The 20,230-nt window shown below is 56.5% G+C and overlaps 2 protein-coding genes across 3 annotated transcripts; both read right to left on the bottom strand.

The window, feature by feature from the left end:
* Nucleotides 1-645: 645 nt before the first annotated feature.
* On the bottom strand, nt 646-7,154 carry GDI1 (GDP dissociation inhibitor 1). 2 transcript variants are annotated; one of them, XM_079764393.1, is made up of 11 exons: nt 7,018-7,154; nt 5,633-5,740; nt 5,388-5,487; nt 5,106-5,240; nt 3,992-4,190; nt 3,592-3,723; nt 2,977-3,076; nt 2,376-2,547; nt 1,936-2,080; nt 1,751-1,805; nt 646-1,661 (listed from the first exon to the last, which is right to left on the bottom strand). In XM_079764393.1, exons 1-11 carry the CDS (start codon nt 7,060-7,062, stop codon nt 1,509-1,511), a joined length of 1,344 nt encoding a protein of 447 aa, XP_079620519.1. In that variant the 5' UTR covers nt 7,063-7,154; the 3' UTR covers nt 646-1,508. The 2 variants fall into 2 exon arrangements, with proteins under 2 accessions (XP_079620519.1, XP_079620520.1); XM_079764394.1 differs by lacking the exon at nt 5,388-5,487 and having other exon boundaries at nt 7,018-7,153.
* Nucleotides 7,155-7,778: 624 nt separating this feature from the next.
* On the bottom strand, nt 7,779-18,896 carry ATP6AP1 (ATPase H+ transporting accessory protein 1). The gene is made up of 10 exons (XM_079764895.1): nt 18,695-18,896; nt 18,320-18,446; nt 14,048-14,122; nt 12,859-13,052; nt 12,085-12,125; nt 10,723-10,808; nt 10,072-10,319; nt 9,417-9,464; nt 9,099-9,330; nt 7,779-8,612 (listed from the first exon to the last, which is right to left on the bottom strand). The coding sequence occupies exons 1-10, from the start codon at nt 18,844-18,846 to the stop codon at nt 8,403-8,405; spliced, it is 1,413 nt and encodes a 470-aa protein (XP_079621021.1). The 5' UTR covers nt 18,847-18,896; the 3' UTR covers nt 7,779-8,402.
* Nucleotides 18,897-20,230: the final 1,334 nt, after the last annotated feature.

Here is a 20,230-nt window from a genome sequence, read left to right as displayed (position 1 = left end):
GCCACGCCCAGAGCAGCGCCAGCCACCCCACCACGTGACCCCCGAAGGCCCACCCCCGCCCCCGCGCGCACACTCCCTCGGTTCCCCGTCCATTCCTCGACGTTAACCCCAGGCCCAAGGCTGGGTTTCCCGGTCCTACTTCCTCCTGTTTATCCCAAGGCTGAGCACCACCCCCAGCCCTCTTGAGAACCCCACTTCTCTGATGATCCGGCCCAAGGCCAGACTCCCCCTTGCCGCCCTCTTTCCTGAGGCAGCCCATTTCCCCTGCTTCCACCAGTTTGACCGGCACCCAAGACTGGGCCCCAATCCCCCACTTCCCCAGACCTGGGTCCCGTCTGCCTCCTCCTCCTTGACTTGGAGGCAAGGACCCTGCTCCTCTGCTTCAACCCCACCTCAGGCCAGACCCCTCTCCCGGTTCCTTTCACACTGACCCCCAGGGAAGGTTTGTGGGACCCGTTTCCTCTGCACAGGCCCTTTCAGTTCAGGAGCTCTTTTAATTCCCTGATGAAGAAAGTGACCTGTTTGTGGCCATCTGGGGCCAACCTAAGCCAGAGCCCCAAACTCACAGGGACAGCATGACATCCCAGGAAAGCTGAGGCCCTAACCAGTGCCCAGTTTGGGGGAAATAACGCTAAGGATCTGGGCTCAGGTTTCCACACAGTTTTATTGGGAGGTTTTGTTTTCTGTGAAATACACTAGAGGTTGGGGAAGGGCACACATCCACTTTGAAAGATAAGGGTTTCCCACCACTAAGGGAAAGGGTGGGGGCAGGGCACACTGGGGGGGGGGGGGTCTAGATCCGTTTTCCCACCTCCTTCTGCTTTGCTCACATTTCTCTCAGTACCAAAGGACACAAATACAAAGACACAAAGGAACAAAAACAGCAAGATCAACCTCCAATGGGGCCACACCCAAGCCCTTCCCCGTCCCAGGCCGCCCAGGTAGGGGGGGGGGGGGGCTGCTCCACAGCCCTAGGCCGCACCAAGACTGCAAGGGAGGGGTCCAGAACTCTCTTCTCAGACAGGGTCGGCAGAAGTTAATAAATTAGAATAAATTAACAGGGTGGGGAGGGACGAAGGATGAAACTTTGTGCTGGGAGGGCCCCTTCTCTCCAACACACAAGAGGTGGTGGGGGGAGGCAGGGGGCATCTCCAAAGGCCACTACAGTGGGAGTAGGAGCAGTGGGGGCAGAAGTCAGCTTTTCCTCCGTGTTCTTCCCATACAGAGCAGAAGAATTCGGGGTAGGGGGAAGAAACACAGACAAGGAGAGGAACCCTCTTTTCCCAGGATAAGGAAGGGCCAAGAAAGAGGATACTAGCCAACCCCCCGCCCATCTCCCAAACCATCACTAAGATTAAGGATTTGGTCAGTGAATCAATGAGGTGGGTGACAGGAATGTGGTGGGGGAAGCAGAGGATGCTGGAAACAGGGGTGCCCAGCCATGCCCATCTCCCGAGCCCTGGAGGAGAACAGGGGAGGGGCATCTGGGGCTGGGGGAGGGTCAGCAATCACTGGTCAGCTTCTCCAAAGACATCGTTCTGTTTGCGCTTCATGTTCTCAAAGTCAAAGGCGGAGCCTGCCATACGCTTGTAGATGTCTTTGATGTCATTGCAGGTTGTCTCAAAGTGTGTGGTGGCATCATAGGAGCAGGAACAGAACACCTGAAAACAGCCAGAGCCAGGGCCCAGGGTGAGTTGGGTAGGGGCCCTGGGCAAGCAGCCAGGGGCTGGGGCCAGGACAGACTGCTCACCTGGCTCTCAGAACCATCGTCGATGGGCTCATACAAGTCACTGATGGCCACAAACCTGAAGGGCAGATGGAGGGGAGGGGACAGGTCTCACAACCAGCCTTGCCCTCCATGGTACCCGTCCCCTAGTCCCCCAGCTCCTTGGCTCCATTTCCTCCCCCCCCCCCCGCCCCCACCAAGCCCCTCACTTCTGGTCAATGGGCTCCAGTAGCTCCAGGGCTGGCTCAACCTCCTTTTCGGGCTCCGAGGTCTCCACCGTGGTGCTGGCAATGGCGATGTACTTGCCCTGAGCAGCCACGTTGTGTGCGTAGGAGATCATGCACACGTAGATGTCTGTCCGCAGGAAGCGCTCCATTAACGTGGGCACACAAAGGGCTCCCGGGGGTTGGCTCAATTTGGGCCTGCCTGACCCTCCCCAGCTCCACACAGCAGGCAGCATCCAAGCTGCCACCTTCATGAAGGGGGAGAGTCCAAGCCACCCAATCCCTAGGGCCCCATGTTATGGGGACTGTGATGCGGGTCCCTATTCTTCCATGGAGGGATCAGGCAGAGCCCCTAGGCTTATGAGGACAGGCAGAGTCACCCCAAAGACAACACCCTGGAGGAAGTCACATGGAGCTTAGCCCACCTGACTTCCTGTTGACCTGGTTCTGGGGGATGATGATTTGGCAGGAGTTGGCATCGTTGGTGTTCTTGATGGGGTGGCTGAGGATACAGATGATTCGGATAACCTGGCCAGCCTTCCGCACACGGTCTGGAATGTAGCTGGGATCACAGATCAGCTGCTTGCATCGGGCCACCTGTGAACGCACCAAAAGGCCTTGTCCCTATCCAACACTCCCCTAGGTGGTCATGGAGATGGGCCCACAGCTAGGGCTGGCAGCTCCGGCAGGCAGGGCACTCCTCGGAGCTGTAGCCACTGCCCCTCCTGTATGTAGCAACCAGCTTCATCCTGCATCTCAGGGAAGTACGCCGAGCTGGGCGACCCCCTTTGCTGACACTGATCAGGAACACTCCCTAGACCACTGACACAGCACATGGGCCTGGAGAGATACCTCTTGCCAACAGGAATGGCTATGTAGACTCCTGGAGCTCCAGTGCCCAACCCAAAGCCCTCAGAGCTGAGCAGCAGCAAACCCAGCAGAGCCGGGGTCCCTGGGAAGAGAACCTCTAAGGAGAAGAACAAATTCCACCCACACCGTCATGACTGCACCACAGGGAAGGCTTACCTCTCCCTCAGACTTCACACCCACCACCTTGCCATTCTCCATGATGATGTCATCCACAGGTTTGTTCAGCATATATGTCCCCCCATAGATGGCACTCAATCTATGGTGGGGAGAGTGATGGTGAAGTACCCACCCAAAAGAAACAGGGACCAGTGCCCCTGCACCCTCCCCCCACCAGCCCTGGGGTACAGAGAAGGCTGCCCCAAGCAGGCAGAGCTCAGGAGACCCAATGGTTCTACCCAGATCTGTCATCCAGAATATCCTGTAAAGGGCTAGTGTAAGGGTGGCATGAGGGCATAGCTCCTCACGGAAGTGGTCTGAGGAACAAAACTAAGGGCTCTGGACAAGCCCTGACTCAAGGTTCCAAGGACCCCGGCCCAGTCCCCCCACTACCTGACAGGCCAGGAGCCAAGCAAGCCCCGCCTGCAGTGGCCTGCCCCTTCACCTCTGCACTTCAGCACATTGCTGCGGCACCCTGGCACCCAAGGAAGATGCAAAGTAAATGGAGACCAAGAGGGCAAAGTACAGGATGCTATGAAAATGCTCACGGGGCCATTCCCATTCTTAGCCTCAGTCCTGTTCAGGACTGCCAACTGAAAGAAGCTATGCTCTCACCTTGCAAAGCCCTGAGGCAGCTCTCCAAGGCCATAGAGTGGGTATAAATATGGGCTCTTGCCATACCGGGCCAGGGACTCGCTGTACAACTTGATGCGGTTGATGGTCTCGAGACAAGGCTGGTCCAAGTAGCTGGGGGCGGAAGGGGGGGGGCAGGGTCAGAAGAAGAGGCTCCAACAGCAGAACCCTCAGCTCACCCCCACCCAGGCACCAGGCTAGCATTCCCCCGCCCTCAATGGCCCTATGGGTTAAACCCAGGGAAGGAATGGAAAAGCAACAGGTGAGGGTGTGACTGAGGACAAGAGATGTGCACAGTGGACCGAGGGAGCAGTAGGCAGGGGTGGGGAGGGCAGGGCTCAGGCCAGGTGAGGTGCAGTGTGCCATGACAGCTTCCCCTCACTCATCAGTGCGGTAGAGCGCCAGGGCGTGGCCAGTGAAGTCAATGACGTCCTGGCCCAAGTCAAACTTCCGGTAGACTTCGCGCATGCTGGTGCTCTGGGGGTCGACGCCCTCGAAGGTCTTCGGATCATTCTCATCAAAGTTTGCCACAAACACTAGGAACTTGCGGAAGCGCCGTTTCTCAAACATCCCCATCAGATCTGCAGAGGCGATGCAAGGAAAGCCTTCACACCACAGAACACGAACCTCTCCTTCCCACTCGGCAGGCCAAGGAAGCAGGTTCCCTAGCTCCCGGCTGAGTTATCTTGCTCACTACCATGTGACCTTAGATTAACCCCTCTGCCCTTCTCAGCCTCAGTTTCCCCTCTGGAAAGGCTGTGAGGGCCCTCCTGGCTCTGACACTGGAGGATGTTTCACCGCTCAGGTGCAGCCCCTATCAAAAGCTGAAGTCTTGCAGAAACCGGTTTGGCTCAGTGGATAGAGCGTCGGTCTGCGGACTGAAAGGTCCCGGGTTCGATTCCGGTCAAGGGCATGTACATTGGTTGCGGGCACATCCACAGTAGGGGATGTGCAAGAGGCAGCTGATCGATGTTTCTTTCTCATCGATGTTTCTAGCTCTCTATCCCTCTCCCTTCCTCTCTGTAAAAAATCAATAAAAATATATTTTAAAAAAAACAACCTCTTAACTTTAAAAAAAAAAAAAAAAAGCTGAAGTCTTGCCCGGCCAGTGTGGCTGAGCATCTCGACCTATGAACCAGGAGGTCATGGTTCGATTCCCAGTCAGGGCACATGCCGGGTTGTGGGCTTGATCTCCTGTGGGGGGTGTGCAGGAGGCAGCCGATCCATGATTCTCTCTCATCATTGATATTTCTATCTCTCTCTGAATTTTTTTTAAAAGGCTGAAGTCTTTCATGGAGTCCCCCCCTACACATCCCCCGTGTACATGGACTTCCCTCCTGGCAACCAGTGTGAGGGACAGCCCAGGGGGGTAGAGAAGAGATAGAGCAAGGGACTTCTGGTACTGCATGGGGAATGTGACCTTGGGCAAGGGACGCCCTGTTCGCGATGGCTGCCCCCATCCCCAAGATTCTCTGGCTCAGGGGACCCGTACTCACTAGAAGCCAAGGCTTCAGTCTCAGTGGATGGCACTTTGTAGATCTTGCCCCCCTTGTAGACAAAGCTGCCTTCCACCACCTTGAAGTCCAAGTAGCGAGTCACTTCTGTATACAGTAGCATCTTTACCAGCTGCCCTGCAGGGTGGTGAGGGAAAGGCAACAGTATCAGCACGGCTCCCTCAGAAGAAGCTCTAGCTGCTCTGGCTGCCCTTCTTTGGAGCCTGACCCCTCTCTGGTTGTCCCAATCACCCCCCCTCGCAATACGTCCTGCGTCTCCCTCACCATTGGCCATGAGGAATTTGGGGATCAGATCAACATTCCAGTCTCGGCCCCGGCCCATCGACTCAGGTGGCCCCTCCAGCAATTGAAAACGCTTATACAGCTGTAAGCAGGAAGGAGAGAAAGAGAGGCACCTCTAAGACCACCCCTCCCTCCCCCGCCCCTCCTGCCCCGAAAACCTAAGGAGCTACTTCAGCACGCGATGCAAGAGGTTAACAAGGGATGGGCCTGGGCTCAGGCGGCCTCACCTCCTCCAGGGGTGTGATGGAGGAGCTCTCGCCCCCATAGTAGGGGTTCCGGTCCATGTGCAGCACCTTCTTCCCATTCACAGACATGATGCCCGACAGGATGCATTCCTGCAGAAGGGATGGCATTTGCTGCACTGCCACCTGCCCACATTCCCTGCCAGCAGCCCTTACTGGTTCCCCACCCCAAACGGGAGAGGACAGCAAAGCTAGAAAGACTCCGCACCAATGGACAGCTCCTTTCACCATCACCATCACCATCACCATCACCATCACCATCACCCCCTGCTGGCCGAGTGGCCTAAAACTAGGGGGCAATGGTTTAATCTGACCACAGTCTCCTTTATAACCTTGCGGGGCAAAGAGAGAAAGAAATAATGGGAGCATAGCAGGAGAGTATCCAGCAGACACACGGATGGTCTAGCACACCAAGAAAGTCATCTCTCTACACCAGCTCTCTACAGAGAGCTGCAAGAAAAGACAGATAAGATACAATGAGCCACAGAGGAGACCCCCGCTGGACGGTGAGGGACCCACGGAAGGGAAGGGAAGAAAGGCTTAGCATGGTCCAGGAATCGCAGACCCCACCCACCCTGGGCTGCTGGGTCCTCCAAGTGGCCCCTGACCCGGAGTCTTCCCACCAGGGGAGGGGCTCCTGCACCGCAACCCAGGGAAATGTCTCTCAGAGGAGCAGTCCAACGGGGTCTGAGGGAAAGGGGGGAGATAAACACCCCACCATTCACTGTCACTAACCCAAAGACAAAGGCTGCAGACACTAGTCAGCCTGAGGTATCCATGGGAAACTGGAGGGGGGGGGGAGGATAGGAGGAGTAGCGGGAATGTGGCCACTGCCCCCACTACTGCTCCTTCTGGAACATTCCCTGGGTCCCCGGGCCCCATAAAAAGCCGAGAAGGCAAGATGAGGGTCCACCCTGGCCGAGGGCCCCTGACCCATTCTATTTCATCCTTATCAGGATTAGCGCAAGATGAGAGGGGATGCTGAACGGGCCGGTGTCGGGGCGAAGGGCGAGGGGCTCTGGGGGGTATAGGGCTGAGTGGGGGGGTATAGGGCGGGAAGCTCTGGGGAGCATAGGGTCGAGTGGGGGTGTAGGCTGGGATGGGGAGGGCAGAAGGGGCCGGCTGTCGGGGCCCGGGGAGTAGAGGGGGCAGAAAAAACGGGGGCCATTTCTTAGAGAAGGAGCCACGGCAGTGGGTAGAGGCGACATCGTGGGGGTGGGCACGGGGCTGTTTTTTTTTTTTTCGGGGACCAGAGAGCCAGCCGGGGTGGGCAGCGCCGCTGATGGCAGTGACAGGATGGGGTCGGGGGCGGCAGCACTGCGGGGAGGATGGGGCGATGTGGGGCTCCGGGCGCCCGGGGCCGCACTTACGGTGAGGCCGGTGCCCAGCACGATCACATCGTATTCTTCATCCATGGTCAGGCCTCGGTGCCAGCGCCGTGGGCTCCTCCTCCTGCTTCACCACAGCCGCCGCCGCTGCCGCCGCACTGGACCAAAGATGGCGGCGCGTCAGCCGCCCCCCCCCCCCCGCCTCCGATCCCTCCGCCGCGTCAAAGAGTCCGTCCCTCCCCGCGCTCCGCCGCGCGCGGCCGGGGCCACCGCCTCCCTGGTTCACCTCCCGGGAGGGCTGCCAGGGCCCTGGCCTCAGCACCAGCGCAGGCCCCGCGGGGCGGCTCCGCTCGCCTAGAGCCCCGAGGGGAGGGGAGCGGGGCGGGGCGGGCGGGGCCGCCGGTGGCGGTGCTGCGACCGAGGATGGGGATCAGTGCGCGGGAGCCGGTGCGCCTGCCCCGCCCTTTGGGATGCTCAGCGCGGCCCGGCACACACCCCTGCAGCAGCCCCGGCGGCCCCAGGGGGACTTGAGGGCTGCCATTGTCACAGCTGTCATTCCCAGGCTCTGACCGCCCTGGCCCTTCCTGCCGGTGCACTGCAGCGCCCCCCCCTACACTAGCTACTTAGGGGGTCCAGCTTGCTAAAGACCCTCTGGATCTCCCGGGCTCCCAGGACCCCTGCAGCCCTTCCCGCCTCCCCCTGGGCCGCACTTGGCTATAGCTACACCTGGGCGCCTCCCCGGAAGCCCCCAGCCAAGCACATCCCGCATATCCAGTGCAGAAATGAGCGACAAGAGGCCGAAGCATGGTGACCCATCTTTATTTTATTAGGAAGGAAACCCACCGAGCCTGCCAGAAACCCAGTGAGCACACCCAGGCCACCTGCCGTGGAGGTCCCTTCCTTCCCAGGCCACAAAAATAAACCCGTGTACTGCTTATTGTTAGCACATCACCAAAAACAACACTAGCCAAGCAGGACAGTTAAATGGTACTTTCACCCCACCCACCCCCAACGCAGGGAATCTCCAGCTCCTGGCTGCTGCAGGGAACCCCATAAAGCACTGGCTACACAAAAAGCACTATAAACAGCAAGGGGTGAAGGTGGAGATATGAAAATAAATAAGGAGAGAGGGGGGAAGAAAGAGAGGCTCTAGAATTCATGTCCCCTCCCTTTATAATCACCAACCCTGGGAGATTTGTCTACTATCTACTCAGAATATGTACACCTGTTGATAGAGATGGGGTGGGGGGGGTGGGCAGCCCCAGGGAAGCCCCTCACAGGGTTGAAGAGGAGCAAAACAGACTGAGGGGAGTTGGGGGTTCATGCTATGGTAGGAAGAGAAGGAAGTCCTTCGGTCCAGCATGCCTTGAAGTGAGAAAGTGACAACGTGGACACCATCACACCCTTAACCCCCAGTGGGCACAGGGTCACACAATCTGGGTCAAAGTGATGGTGGGGCCCTTGTGGTCGTCAAAGCGGTCCATGGTCTTGAGGCTGAGGATCATGTGCAGGCCGTAGGTGAAGATGAAAAGCATGAACAAGGAGGTGAGCAGCCCCATCCAGATGGCCGGGGAGAAGAAGCCCGCACAGTCGGTGGCATAGGAGAACTGCTCGCCTGTCACGTTGAAGGCCTGGATCTGGGGGACAGAAAGGACCGCGTGGCCCCACGGAGAGGGAGGCCCAGTAAGGGTTGAGGTTCCCAAGTTAGTGGGAAGGGAGCATCGTGGGGGACAGGGCTCTCAACTACGTTCCTGAGCCCAAGCCCAAAGGGTATCAACCCGGCGTGGCTCAGTGGTTGAGCATGGATCTATGAACCAGGAGGTCATGGTTCGATTCCCGGTCAAGGCACATGCCCAGGTTGCGGGCTCGATCCGCATTGTGGGGCGTGCAGGAGGCAGCCGATCAATGATTCTCTCTCATCATTCTCTCTCATCATTGATGTTTCTCTCTCTCTCTCTCCCTTCCTCTATGAAATAAATAAGAATATATTAAATATATATATATATATTTTTTTTAAAATATATTCTTATTTTAAATATATTTTTTAAAGACTTCAGGCCTCTGTTTCCTCCCCTCTACCCAGACCCTGCTCCTCCCAGGCTGGGCTCCTCCCTGCTTCCTACCTGGAAGTCCTCAAGACTCATCTGCCAGAGAAAGGGCTGCGTGTCGGGCACAAGGATACTGCCCTTGTTGCTAAGACTGCTGACGTACTGGCAGTGGAAGGAGTAGATGCTGGGCCCTGTGATCTGGGAGACGTTGAAGTAGGCCACAGAGCCATTGCTGTGGATTTCGAGGCGCTCCATGGTAAACCAGTGCCGGGCCGACACTGGATAGAAGCGGTTCACCAGAGTGAACCTGGGGGAGACCACAGGGGTGTCAGGGAGCTGAGGAAGCCAGGGCCACACCAGTCCGCCCACACGTCCCCCGCCCCTCGGACTCACTTAAATGTCACCGTGGCACCAAAGAGTTGTTCATAGGTCAGCGAAAGCCTGTAGGACCAGAGTGAGAGGCAAGTGAGGCTCGGAAAGGGCCTTGAGCATCTTAGACCACATTGCTCAAGTCTGCTCCTACGTAAGCTGCCTGGGTCCTTGCAGCCACCTGAAGAGGCAGTGCCCCCATTTGACAGATGGGAAAACTGAGACCCTGTCACATTCTAGGTCAGGAACCAGCATCCGGGTCCCCCACCTCCAGCTGAGGGCTCCTTCCTCTGGCTCCCCTGAACCCACTGCCCCTCCTCCTTTAAGACCCACCCCCCTTGGGGTTATTGAGGTGCCCAGGTTGGGTTTTGGGAGTGAGGGCGATCTCTCTCACTGCACAGGGAAGGTATGGGGGCCCCAGAACTTGCTCGGGCATGGTATACACCATAGTGCAGTCGCCTTGAGGCCGCTCAAGGGGGAGGCGTCTGGTTCCCAGGTGACTGGGGAGTAGTAACAGCCAAGGTCCCAGTCAAGGACTAGAAGGCATGGGGGAGCAGAACTCTGAGCAACCCCCACTCCAAGGGCCCTCCGATAGAAACCACCCCCCGCAGCATTCCCATGGTGAACACACACCACCAGCACATATACCCACCCCAAGTGACAGGTCCTTTGCCCTCACCTGGCAATGGAGTCATTCCAGAAGGAGCCGGTCAGGTTGAGAGACGGGGCCTCAAAGGTCCTGGCGGTCAGGTCTTCCCAGCTGTCCCTATAAGCCACTGAGAAGTTCTGGGCCCAGAACAGGATCCGGGGGGCAGTATCGTTATAACTCACAGGGGGGTGAACCACAACAGACACGGGCTGTTTGGGCGTTGTTTGCAGCAGCTGCCGACCTAGCCCCCCGGCCACCATGGCTGCATCGCGGGCCACCTGCAGAGACAGCCCACAAGCCTTCTCTCAACGGCCCTGGGAGCAGGCCCAGACCAAGTGGCCTGTCCTCGCTGTCCCTCTCCACCATCTGTGGTCCCACCGGTCATACTCAGAGGCCTTTCCTCCGGCTTGGCCCCTAAACCTCTGGGATAGTCCAAGTCCCACCAATTAGGGAACATCTGGACTTAATTGTCCGAGCATTTGCCAGCCCGTAAGACTGACAGGGCGTTCGGAAAGCTGCACCTGGCAGGAGTAAGCAGGTTCGTATCCGTCCCCCCTGTCGCGGGCTCAGGGGAGAAGCTGGCCCCCACTGAGGCCATCGGAGCCACACACCCCCCTCCAGGCCCACGCACCACGTGGCCTTTGCCCACACCCCCCAGAGCCCCTGCGGCAGGGCACATACCCTAGAAGGGCGGACCGCTGTGAGGGCCGCTGTGTACGGGACATCTTCCGACTTGAGCATGCTCAGCACCTGCCCAATGACCTCATCTGAGGGGCAACGGGGAGAGCAGAGAACCAGGTCACAGGTGGACGCCTAGAGCAACGCTTCCCACCGCCTGACCTTCACACGGCAGAAGCCACCAGAGGCAAGGTTGTGCCCTTGCACACCCATCAGTGCCCTCTTGATGGAGCTCAGGGAAACCCTCTCACCGAGGTGGCGACCACCAGGGGTCTGCACTGTGAGGTCTTCCCACCCCACCCCCGGAAACTAACATGTCCTCTGCGGTGGGACACTGAGACCCCTGATGAGTCAGTCGGCTCCCGTCAGCCTTCAATAGTGTTTTCAGATTCCATTCAGGATCCCTGACAGCAGCTGCTGTTCGTCCTGCCCACCCCCAGCCTCCCCTGGGCCACCTGTGGCCTCCATTGTCAGCTCCCTAATGCCCAGGCCTAACGAAAGGGAATGAGAAAAGACAAAGATATATGCAACTTCGAACCCACCCAGTGGGAGGTTTCCAGTGACCTTTCCAATGGGAATGACTGACTGTCCGTTATAGCAAAAAGAAGACAAGTGATGCCTGGCCGGTGTGGCTCAGTGGTTGAGCATCGACCTATGAACCAGGAGGTCAGGGTTCGATTCCCCGTCAGGGCATGTGCCTGGGTTGCGGGCTCAATCCCCAGTGTGGGGCGTACAGGAGGCAGCTGATCAATGATTTGCTCTCATCACTTACGTTTCTATCTCTCTCTCCCTTACTCTCTGAAATCAGTACAAAAATACCGTATTTTCCGGAGTATAAGACAACTTTTTAACCCAGGAAAATTTTATACGCCCAGTCGTCTTATACGCTGGAAAATACGGTAATTGTTTTTTTTGTTTGTTTGTTTGTTTTTTGCTATACTGATGGATGAGAGATGATAGTACCGTATTTTCCGGCGTATAAGACGACTGGGCGTATAAGATTTCCTGGGTTAAAAAGTCGTCTTATATGCCGGAAAATACGGTATTAAAAAAGGAGAATACAAGTGTTAGGAAGTGTTTTTTGAAATGCTGCTGGTCTCTTAAACCCACACTAAAGGATTCAGGCTGCCTCAGTGGAAACTGGCTCCCAGGCTCCTGCAGAGAGGACCCCTAGACATCCCCAAATCTCTACGAGGCAGGCCCAACGGATGAGGCCCGAGGGCCAGCATTTCCCTGATCAGCTGCCAGTTGCTCCAAGAAGCAGGAAGCCACGCTGGGGGTGAGGAGGAGCCGAGGAGCTGAGGACCACTCTGCGGGGAGGGCTGGGTAGGGATGGAGAACGTGCCCCCTCCCTGACCCACTCACCATTGCCTGTGAGGACTTCCCGTGGTGCCATCAGACCCGAGCTATGGAAAAGACAGAGCGTTAGAGCCCCACAATCCAAATGGCTCTCCACCATCCCCAGCCGCACCCCTAGTGTGTCCTCCACTCAATGCCAGCATCCTTCCCCACGAGCCCCATTCACCTAGCACTCTAGCTGGGGCTCTGGGAGCCACCCTCCCTCCATATCTTTTTTTTTAAATATATACTTTTATTGATTTCAGAGAGGAAGGAAGAGAAACATCAATGATGAGAGAGAATCATTGAACAGCTGCCTACTGGACATCCCCACACTGGGGATTGAGCCCGCAACCCGGGCATGTGCCCTGACCAGGAATGGAACTGTGACCTCCTGGTTCATAGGTTGACGCTCCACCACTGAGCCACACCAGCTGGGATCCCTCCACATCTTTGCTCACCTCAAGGCCCTGCCTGGAATCCCTTGCCCCTCCCCCCACCCTCCACTTCACGGTCCCACTCATGTCCCTGCTACCTGCTGTGTGAACGGGTCCTGGCAAGGCGAGTTGGCTCCCTACCACCAGAGCCTACGTCCACCTTGTCTCTGGAGGCCCGCGAGGCCCAGTTCAGTGCAGGGCACTGACTTGTGAATCACAGCCCGGCCAGAGGCCCTTCCAGTCTCTTCTGGCAATACAGGGCACCTTCTGGAAGGGCTTCAGGGTTCTGAACGGAAGGACTGTCATCGTTGACTGGGTTGTGCTACCAGAGCCCCGAGCCTTGTGGCTGGAGGCCGGGCCATACCTGGCTGTGTAGGGCAAGCGGATGAGCAGCAGGGCCGGGAGGCTGGCATTGAGCTTTAGCTCCCGAAGGGTGGCCAGGTCCACGTGCAAGGGGCTGGCCCCCAGCTTCTCCTGCAGGTACGTGGTCAGAGTGCTGACTGCATACCAGTCAACAGCAGGAAGCACAAGAGAGGAGGGGGCCAAGTCCAGGGCATTCTGGGGACAAAGGAGACGTGGAGGGTGAGTTAGCAAAAGGGACCTGGCCTGAGCCAGCCCCTCACACCGCTCTGGCAGCCCTCCCCTGCAAGCCACACCCACACCCACACCCACACCCACAGGATTGACTCTCATTCAGGGTCAAAAAGAAAATGCCCCGCACCCCTGGACCCTGACACTCATGCCTTTCTACCCCCAAAGCCAGTACCTCTGGTTCCTAAGGAAACAGGTTGTGTGTTTTTTTGTTGTTTTTTTTTTTTTTTTTTGGTTACTCTTCACCCGAGAATATTTTTCCATTGACTTTTAGAGAGAGTGGAAAGGAGGGGGAGAGACAGAGAGAGAAACGTCGATGTGAGAGATACACATAGATTGGTTGCCTCCCTCGTGGGCCAGGGATCGAACCCGCAACCAAGGTACGTGCCCTTGACCAGAATCTAACCCAGGACCCTTCAGTCCATGGTCCGATGCTTTATCCATTGAGCCAAACCAGGTAGGGTTTTAAATATTTTTTTTACCCTTTTTTTTTTAAATCCTCATCTGAGGAGTGAGGATATTTTTTTCCATTGAATTTTTAGAGAGAGTGGAAGGGAGAGAGTAGGGAGGGAGGGAGAGAGAGAGAGAGAGAGAGAGAGAGAGAGAGAGATGTAGAAAGAGACCCATCAATTGGTTGCTTCCCGCACACACCCTGATGGGGTGGGGATTGAACCTGCAACAAGGTACATGCCCTTGACTGGGAATCGAACCTGCAACCCTCTGGTGTGCAGGATGACACTCTAGTCACTGAGCCATGCCAGCCAGGGCTGTTTTTTGTTTGTTTTATTTTTAGAGAGAGAGGAAGGGAGAGGGATAGAGAGATAGAAACATCAATTAGAGAGGATCACTGATCAGCTGCCTCGTGCACGCCCCACACTGAGGTTCGGGAAACAGTTCTTTATTGTGCTATGGGGTGGGGGGTGGGACAGCCCCCATGCCCGCAGCTGGGAGAGGACTCTTACCTCCAGGTTAGAAAAGGTGCTGTCCTGCTTGTTTCCAAACACACCACCATATGCCGTGAAGTCCTCAATGCTCAGCTAGTAGGGAAGCATGGAAGACAGCCTCAGAAGTGGCCAGGGCCAGGGCAGGGGGCAGACCCCTTCCCCGTGCATTTGCAGGGCTAGCAAAATCTCACTTAGGGTCAGATTTGGTCTGGTCAGAAAAGCAAGCAAGGGCAAGTTTGGGGTGAGGGGTGGGGATAGAAGGTTCTTTCATATATTAGAGGCCCAGTGCACGAAATTCGTGCACTCGGTGGGAGTCCCTCAGTCCAGCCTGTGCCCTCTCACAGTCCGGGAGCCCTTGGGGGATGTCCAACTGCCGGCTTAGGCCCGCTCCCCACAGCGATCGAAGTGCGAGCGTCTGGCATGGAAGGGCAGGTCCCAGCTGATGCCTGGGCCCTGGGCAGCACCTGGGCCCCCAGGCCCCCATGCGCCCTCCTCCGCCTGAGTCACGGTGCCCAAGTCCCCACACAAAGATGCGGTGAGTGCGGCTGGACGCCACAGGCCGGGGCACAGTGTGGGCCTCTCACGGAAGCCAGGCTGGCAGTGCGCTCTCTCCTAGCTGGCCTCGCAGACCAGCTCCTGTGCGAACCCATGGGGAACCCAACAGGCCCCTGTGGTCCTAGTGGCTGCAGCCCAGCTCACCCAGAAGAGGCCGCACAGGTGTGGGGCAGGCTCCTCATGGGCGCCCGGCACCTGAGTGCAGGAGCTTCCCGGGGCTGGCGCGCGCGAGCCCTGGCCTCCAGGGGGAGGGTAGCAGGGGGAGTGAAAGCCAGCTCAGCGGACACCCTGCATTCTCACCATACCTCCATCCCCATCACCCCACCACCACCACCAACACCGGCCATGTTCTGTGCTGCCCCCTGGTGGTCAGCACACGTCACAGTGAGCAGTCCAACTCCCATTATCCTGGTCCAACTCCAGGTCCAATGACCATCCAAGGGGGCAATTTGCATATTAGGCTTTTATTATATAGGATATATATATATGTATATTTTTAATTCTCAACCGAAGATATTTTTCCATTGAGGTTTTTAAAAATATATATTTTATTGATTTCAGAGAGGAAGGGAGAGGGAGAGAGAGATAGAAACATCAATGATGAGAGAGAATCACTGATCGGCTGCCTCCTGCACACCCCCTACTGGGGATCGAGCCTGCAACCGGGGCATGTGCCCTTGCCCAGAATCGAACCTGGGACCCTTCAGTGGGCAGGCTGATGCTCTATCCACTGAGCCAAACCAACTAAGGCGAGTTTTTTGTGTGTTTTTTTCAAAGAGAGTGGAAGAGAGAGGGAAAGACAGAGAGAAACATCGATGTGTGAGAAACATATCGATTGGTTGCCTCCTACACTCGCCCAGACCTGGACCCGGGGAGTAGGCTGCGAACCACACTACGTGCCCTTGACCAAAATCGAACACGGGACCCTTTGGTCCACAGGCCGACACTCTATCCACTGAGCCCAACCGGCTAGGGCTCTTTCTTTTCTCTAGCACCCTCCTGGCAGGGTGAGGGTGAGGGTGAGAAATCATGGAAGGCAGTCATGGGGTTGGGAGGAAATGTGCGGGCAGCTGACTTGTGGTAACTTCAGGAGTAAGAGTCAGCTGCCTGCCTTCGGCAACAGGAACTGGGTAGGGAAGAGGGAAGCTAGGGGAGGGGTTGGGCAGTTAGAAGCATTTACTACATGCCCACCCCCCTCAAGGGAAGTTTAAAAAAAAAAAGGAGAACCTGCATACCAGTTGCAACAGCTAGAACCAAAGGGACTTTTTTTTTTTTAATATAATTTTCATTTCACAGAGGAAGGGAGAGGGAGAGAGAAACATGAATGATGAGAATCATCTCATTATGGCTTGTCTCATTTTCGGTTCTTATAAGTGTGTTTCTTATATCACATGATCTCACGCATCTAGGGGAAATAATGAACAACATAAACTGATGAACAAAAACAGACCCGGAGATAGGGAAGCATCGATCAGACTGTCAAACCTCAGAGGGAAAGTAGGGGAGGGGAGGGGTAAGGGGGAGAGATCAACCAAAGGACTTGTATGCATGCATATAAGCCTAACCAGTGGTCACGGACAACAGGGGGGTGGGGACATGTGTGGGGAGGGGTGTGGGATGGGAATGGGGGGGATGAGGACAATTATGTGATACCAAAATCAATAAAGAAATTAAAAAAAAGAGAGAGAATCATCGATCGGCTGCCTCCTGCACACCCCCCCATTGGGGTTCGAGCCCGCAACCTGGGCAAGTGCCTTGACCAGCAATCGAAACATGACCTCCTGATTCATATGTTGATGCTCAACCACTGAGCCACACTGGCCGGGCATGGATGGCACCTTTTGTAAAGGAGCGTGAGAAGTCCCCCTCCTCACCTGGTTTTGGTGGAAGGGGAGAAACAGGTGAAGATCTCGAACATGCTGGAGAAAGCACTGAAGTCTTCTGAGGCCTCCAGACCACAGTAACCGGACGCATATCCCTTTTCCTCTCCAACCTAGAGATGCCCTTCAACGCCTGCCCTTCCACCCCAACGCCCAGCTTTCTCCGGCTTTTCCCCCTCAGGCCCGGAGGCGATCTTAATCAGCTTCTGTTTAGTATACACACTTGGCCAGCTTCCTCTCCCTCCTGGGCAGGAATCCTGACCTTGTTTGGACACCTGGGCTCTCCTTCGGAAGCCCAGAAACCACCACTCTCTCCTCCTCCTCGCGGCACCTCCTGCTTGAAGTCACCCGAGGCTTCCTGTCACGTTTAGAACTGCAACCAACCTTTTTCCTCATCTCCTGGCTACCTGGCTAACCATCCCCTCCCCCTTACTCTCACTCACTACTGTATACTCCAGCGACAGCAGCTCTTCCGTCTTGCCCAGGGCCTTTGCACATGCTGTATCTTCTTCCAGGAACACCCTCCCCCGATAGCTACACGGCTCTGTAGGGACCTCCATTCAGGTCTCTGCTCAGTGAGCCTTGCCTGATCAGCTTTCCCTTAAATAGGGTTGCCAGTCCCTCTGGCAATGATTGGCTGCATTTGTGCACAACACAATAGGGCTAGCCTGTTTCTTTCTTCTCTAAACACAATAGCACTGACATTATGGCATATAAGAACTCAGCGTTGACTTGTCATGCTCACGTGACTATCAGCTTCCTCAGGGTAGGGGCTCGGGTTATTCTGCTCATTGCTATGTCCCCAATACTTAATAACTGGCACATAGTAGACAGTTCATATTTGCTAAATGCGTGAATGCCATCAGACAGGGATCCAGGGAGGTGTGTTCCGTGGATTTTAAGAATTGCTCCTCACAGCCCTCTGATGAGGTGGTATGTGAATTTTACAGATGCAGAACCCGGCATTCGCAGACCAAAGGCTGGTAAGTAGTAGAACTAGAATTGAATTCCAGTCTGACTACATTATTTACCGCCTCCTGGAAGGACTACAGGAGAGCATGCCCGCCACAGGCTACCCACAGAGTGATGGAGCAAGACCATGAGGGGAATGAACCATACAGGCCACGAACAAGGAAGGGACAAGCAGAGGCTCGATAACTTCCCCAAAGCCAAACCTACACTGCCCTAGAATCTTCTCATGGGCTGAATGCCTGGTTGGAGGGCAGAGAGATCTGGAAGGGAGGGAGCACAAACCCAGTTATGAGCACAAACTGGCCTGGGGGGGGGCGGGGGAGCGCAGGGAGGGTTCTGACAGACTCAGGCTGGAACCAATTGTGGTGTGCACAACCCAGCCAATCACTGAACCCCTACAAGCTTTAGTTTCCTTGGTAGTAAGACCAAGACAATGCCATCCGCTTAGCACAGTGCCCATGGAGCACTCAGTAAGTGGTCATTTTTTCCCTCTCTATTATGATCATTACCATTAGAATCACAACTCGGCCACCCATTAGCTGTGTGACCTTGAGCCAGTCACTTCCCCTCCTTGGGCATCTGTCTTCTCATCCGCCAACAATCATCCCCAGCATATAGAGTAGGTCAGACAAGTTCATGGTACTCTGTAGACTTCCGGCCTCTGACCACTTTCTCCCCCCAGTCAAGTTGGTGCCATTTCTGGGCCCTCACTGTAGTCCCACTGAACCTTCTCCTACGGGCCTTCCCAAGAGAGGAGCCACACCTCCCTGAAGTTGGGACAAGGTCACTGAAGCTTCCCTTGGGGAATGGGTCTCCTTATCCTGGGGGGAGGGGCCTGCCTGCCTCCTGATGACTGAGGGACAGAGGGCTGGGACAGGCGCACCTTGTCCTGCAGGAACAGCAGCACGTTGCGGGGGCCCAGCTCCAGGGCGGGGTCTAAGTAAGTAGAGAGCTGCATGTCGCTGGTGATGTGGCCCTCATGGGTGTCGGCCGCAGGAACCCACAAGTCCCTGTCAGTGGACAGAAAAGGTGCTGTCAGGTGGGGGCGCATGGCTTACGATCCGAAACCCCCGGGCTCCCAGTTTGATGTGTGGGTCCCGGAGATCCGATCCGGCCGATTCGCTGTAGGCCGCCAAGCAAGGGACAGTCCCCTCTAGGCCTCGCAGCTTCTCGCCGAGAACAGCCCAGGAGCCGAGCGAGGGCACCCCAACCGCCACGGTGCGCCGCACAGCCCGCCCCAGCCCACCACCCCGCTCACCGATCGCTCGACCACAGCACCAGTGGCACCTGCTGCTCCGCCGCCGCCGCCGCCGCCGCCACCAGCAGCAACAGTGGCAGCCACTTCATTTGGCCAAACGCTGGGGCCCTGCTCGTCCCCGCCCGCACCGGAGCCGCCACCGTCGCCGCCATCACAGCTTCAGTCTCCACGGCCTCGGCCACCGCTGCCGCCGCAGATCAGGTGACCGTCGCCCCCGCCCGAGCTCCGCCCCGCGCCACCATTGGTCAGAATGCAGGCCTGGGGGCCAGGACTTCAAAAGATTGAAGGAAGCGCATGCCACTCACGGCCGCTCCTTTGCCCTGATTGGCCAAACGCTTCTCACGGCGCGCACGCTCCTTGCAGGACTGGGACAGACTGGTGGAGCTCTGTCAGTTTCCACTGCCACCCAGTAGGTACAGCTGGCACTGACAGGATAGGACAGGCGGGGCGGGGCGGGCTCCGCTCCACAGGTCCCCACACCCAAGGCTTCGCCCAGGTTTCATCTTCTGCTTAAAACTGCAAGCGGTAATGGAGACCAGGGAGAGTGGAGTGCCTGGGGGACTGGGGCGGGGGCTGGGGGGGGGGGGGAAGGTTCGGTGGCGCCGCGCCCCTTCCCCATACTTTGCCCCGTGCATCGCTTCCATCAGGCTGTTCCTGAGTTGTGCAAGAGGGGCGATGCTGGCCATTCAGATGTGCCCGAGAGAAGCCGTGAAATACTTTCTTTAAGTGAGACGCTACTATGTAGCAGAACTGTTGGAATGATCTCTGCGCACGGGAGTTCCAAAAGTTGCTAAAAAAGTGGCAACTGTACTAGTACTAGTATACATTCAAACCTCACTTCTGCACCGCAGGTGCGATACAAGCTTTGTCTGCGGAGGACAGGAGATAACATTGAAAAGGAAAAACTCTGCCCTAGCTGGTTTGGCTCAGTGGATAGGGCATCGGCCTGCGGACTGAAAGGTCCCAGGTTCGATTCTAGTCAAGGGCACATGCCTGGGTTTCGGGCTCGATCCCCAGTGTGGGGCATGCAGGAGGCAGCCGATCAATGATTCTCTCTCATCATTGATGTTTCTATTTCTCTCTCCCTCTCCCTTCCTCTCTGATATCAATAAAAATATTTTTTAAAAAGTAAAGGAAAAGCTCTCTTTGCTGCTCACCTGCATGATTTTCTCCAGTGCCAAGCCTGCCAGTCAGAGTTTTCACCACACAGTCTCCAGCTCTCAACTCACACAGCAGCCGTGTATACAACTCAAGTCTGCACCCCAGCACAGGTCACTGCTTCCCACACCACCTCCTCAGCCCTCAGCCCTGGAAGTGCACATGCCGAAGGTCCTGTGGGGCTGGCCACCCAGAGCCACTCTGGCCACTCAAAGACACTCTGGCTCCAACTGTACACAGAAGTGTGCTGAGTTCCAGCAGAAGAGGGCCTCTCCAGCTCCCAGTTCTAGCGGTGCCTGCCCAACAGCCCGGGTGCCCACCCATCAACCACAGCTTGCTTGCTCTCCAAAGATCCTGCTGGTCTGGTGACTCTGAACC

This window comes from Cnephaeus nilssonii (assembly GCF_951640355.1).
Source record: "Cnephaeus nilssonii genome assembly, chromosome: X".
Lineage (NCBI taxonomy): Eukaryota > Metazoa > Chordata > Mammalia > Chiroptera > Vespertilionidae > Cnephaeus > Cnephaeus nilssonii.
The sequence above is the reverse complement of the archived record's forward strand: the minus strand, read 5'-3'. Positions and strand labels throughout refer to the sequence as shown.

What these genes read in the sequence shown, in the direction of transcription:
- GDI1 (XM_079764393.1), bottom strand. Translation starts at nt 7,062, where the DNA reads ATGGATGAAGAATACGATGTGATCGTGCTGGGCACCGGCCTCACC. An exon ending in CCATCACACCCCTGGAGGAG is followed by an intron (nt 5,488 to 5,632) that starts GTGAGGCCGCCT and finishes TCCTGCTTACAG; the next exon opens with CTGTATAAGCGTTTTCAATT. An exon ending in ACGATGGTTCTGAGAGCCAG is followed by an intron (nt 1,662 to 1,750) that starts GTGAGCAGTCTG and finishes GGCTGTTTTCAG; the next exon opens with GTGTTCTGTTCCTGCTCCTA.
- ATP6AP1 (XM_079764895.1), bottom strand. Translation starts at nt 18,846, where the DNA reads ATGGCGGCGACGGTGGCGGCTCCGGTGCGGGCGGGGACGAGCAGGGCC. An exon ending in GTGCTGTGGTCGAGCGATCG is followed by an intron (nt 18,447 to 18,694) that starts GTGAGCGGGGTG and finishes GTCCACTGACAG; the next exon opens with GGACTTGTGGGTTCCTGCGG. An exon ending in TGAGTCTTGAGGACTTCCAG is followed by an intron (nt 8,613 to 9,098) that starts GTAGGAAGCAGG and finishes TCTGTCCCCCAG; the next exon opens with ATCCAGGCCTTCAACGTGAC.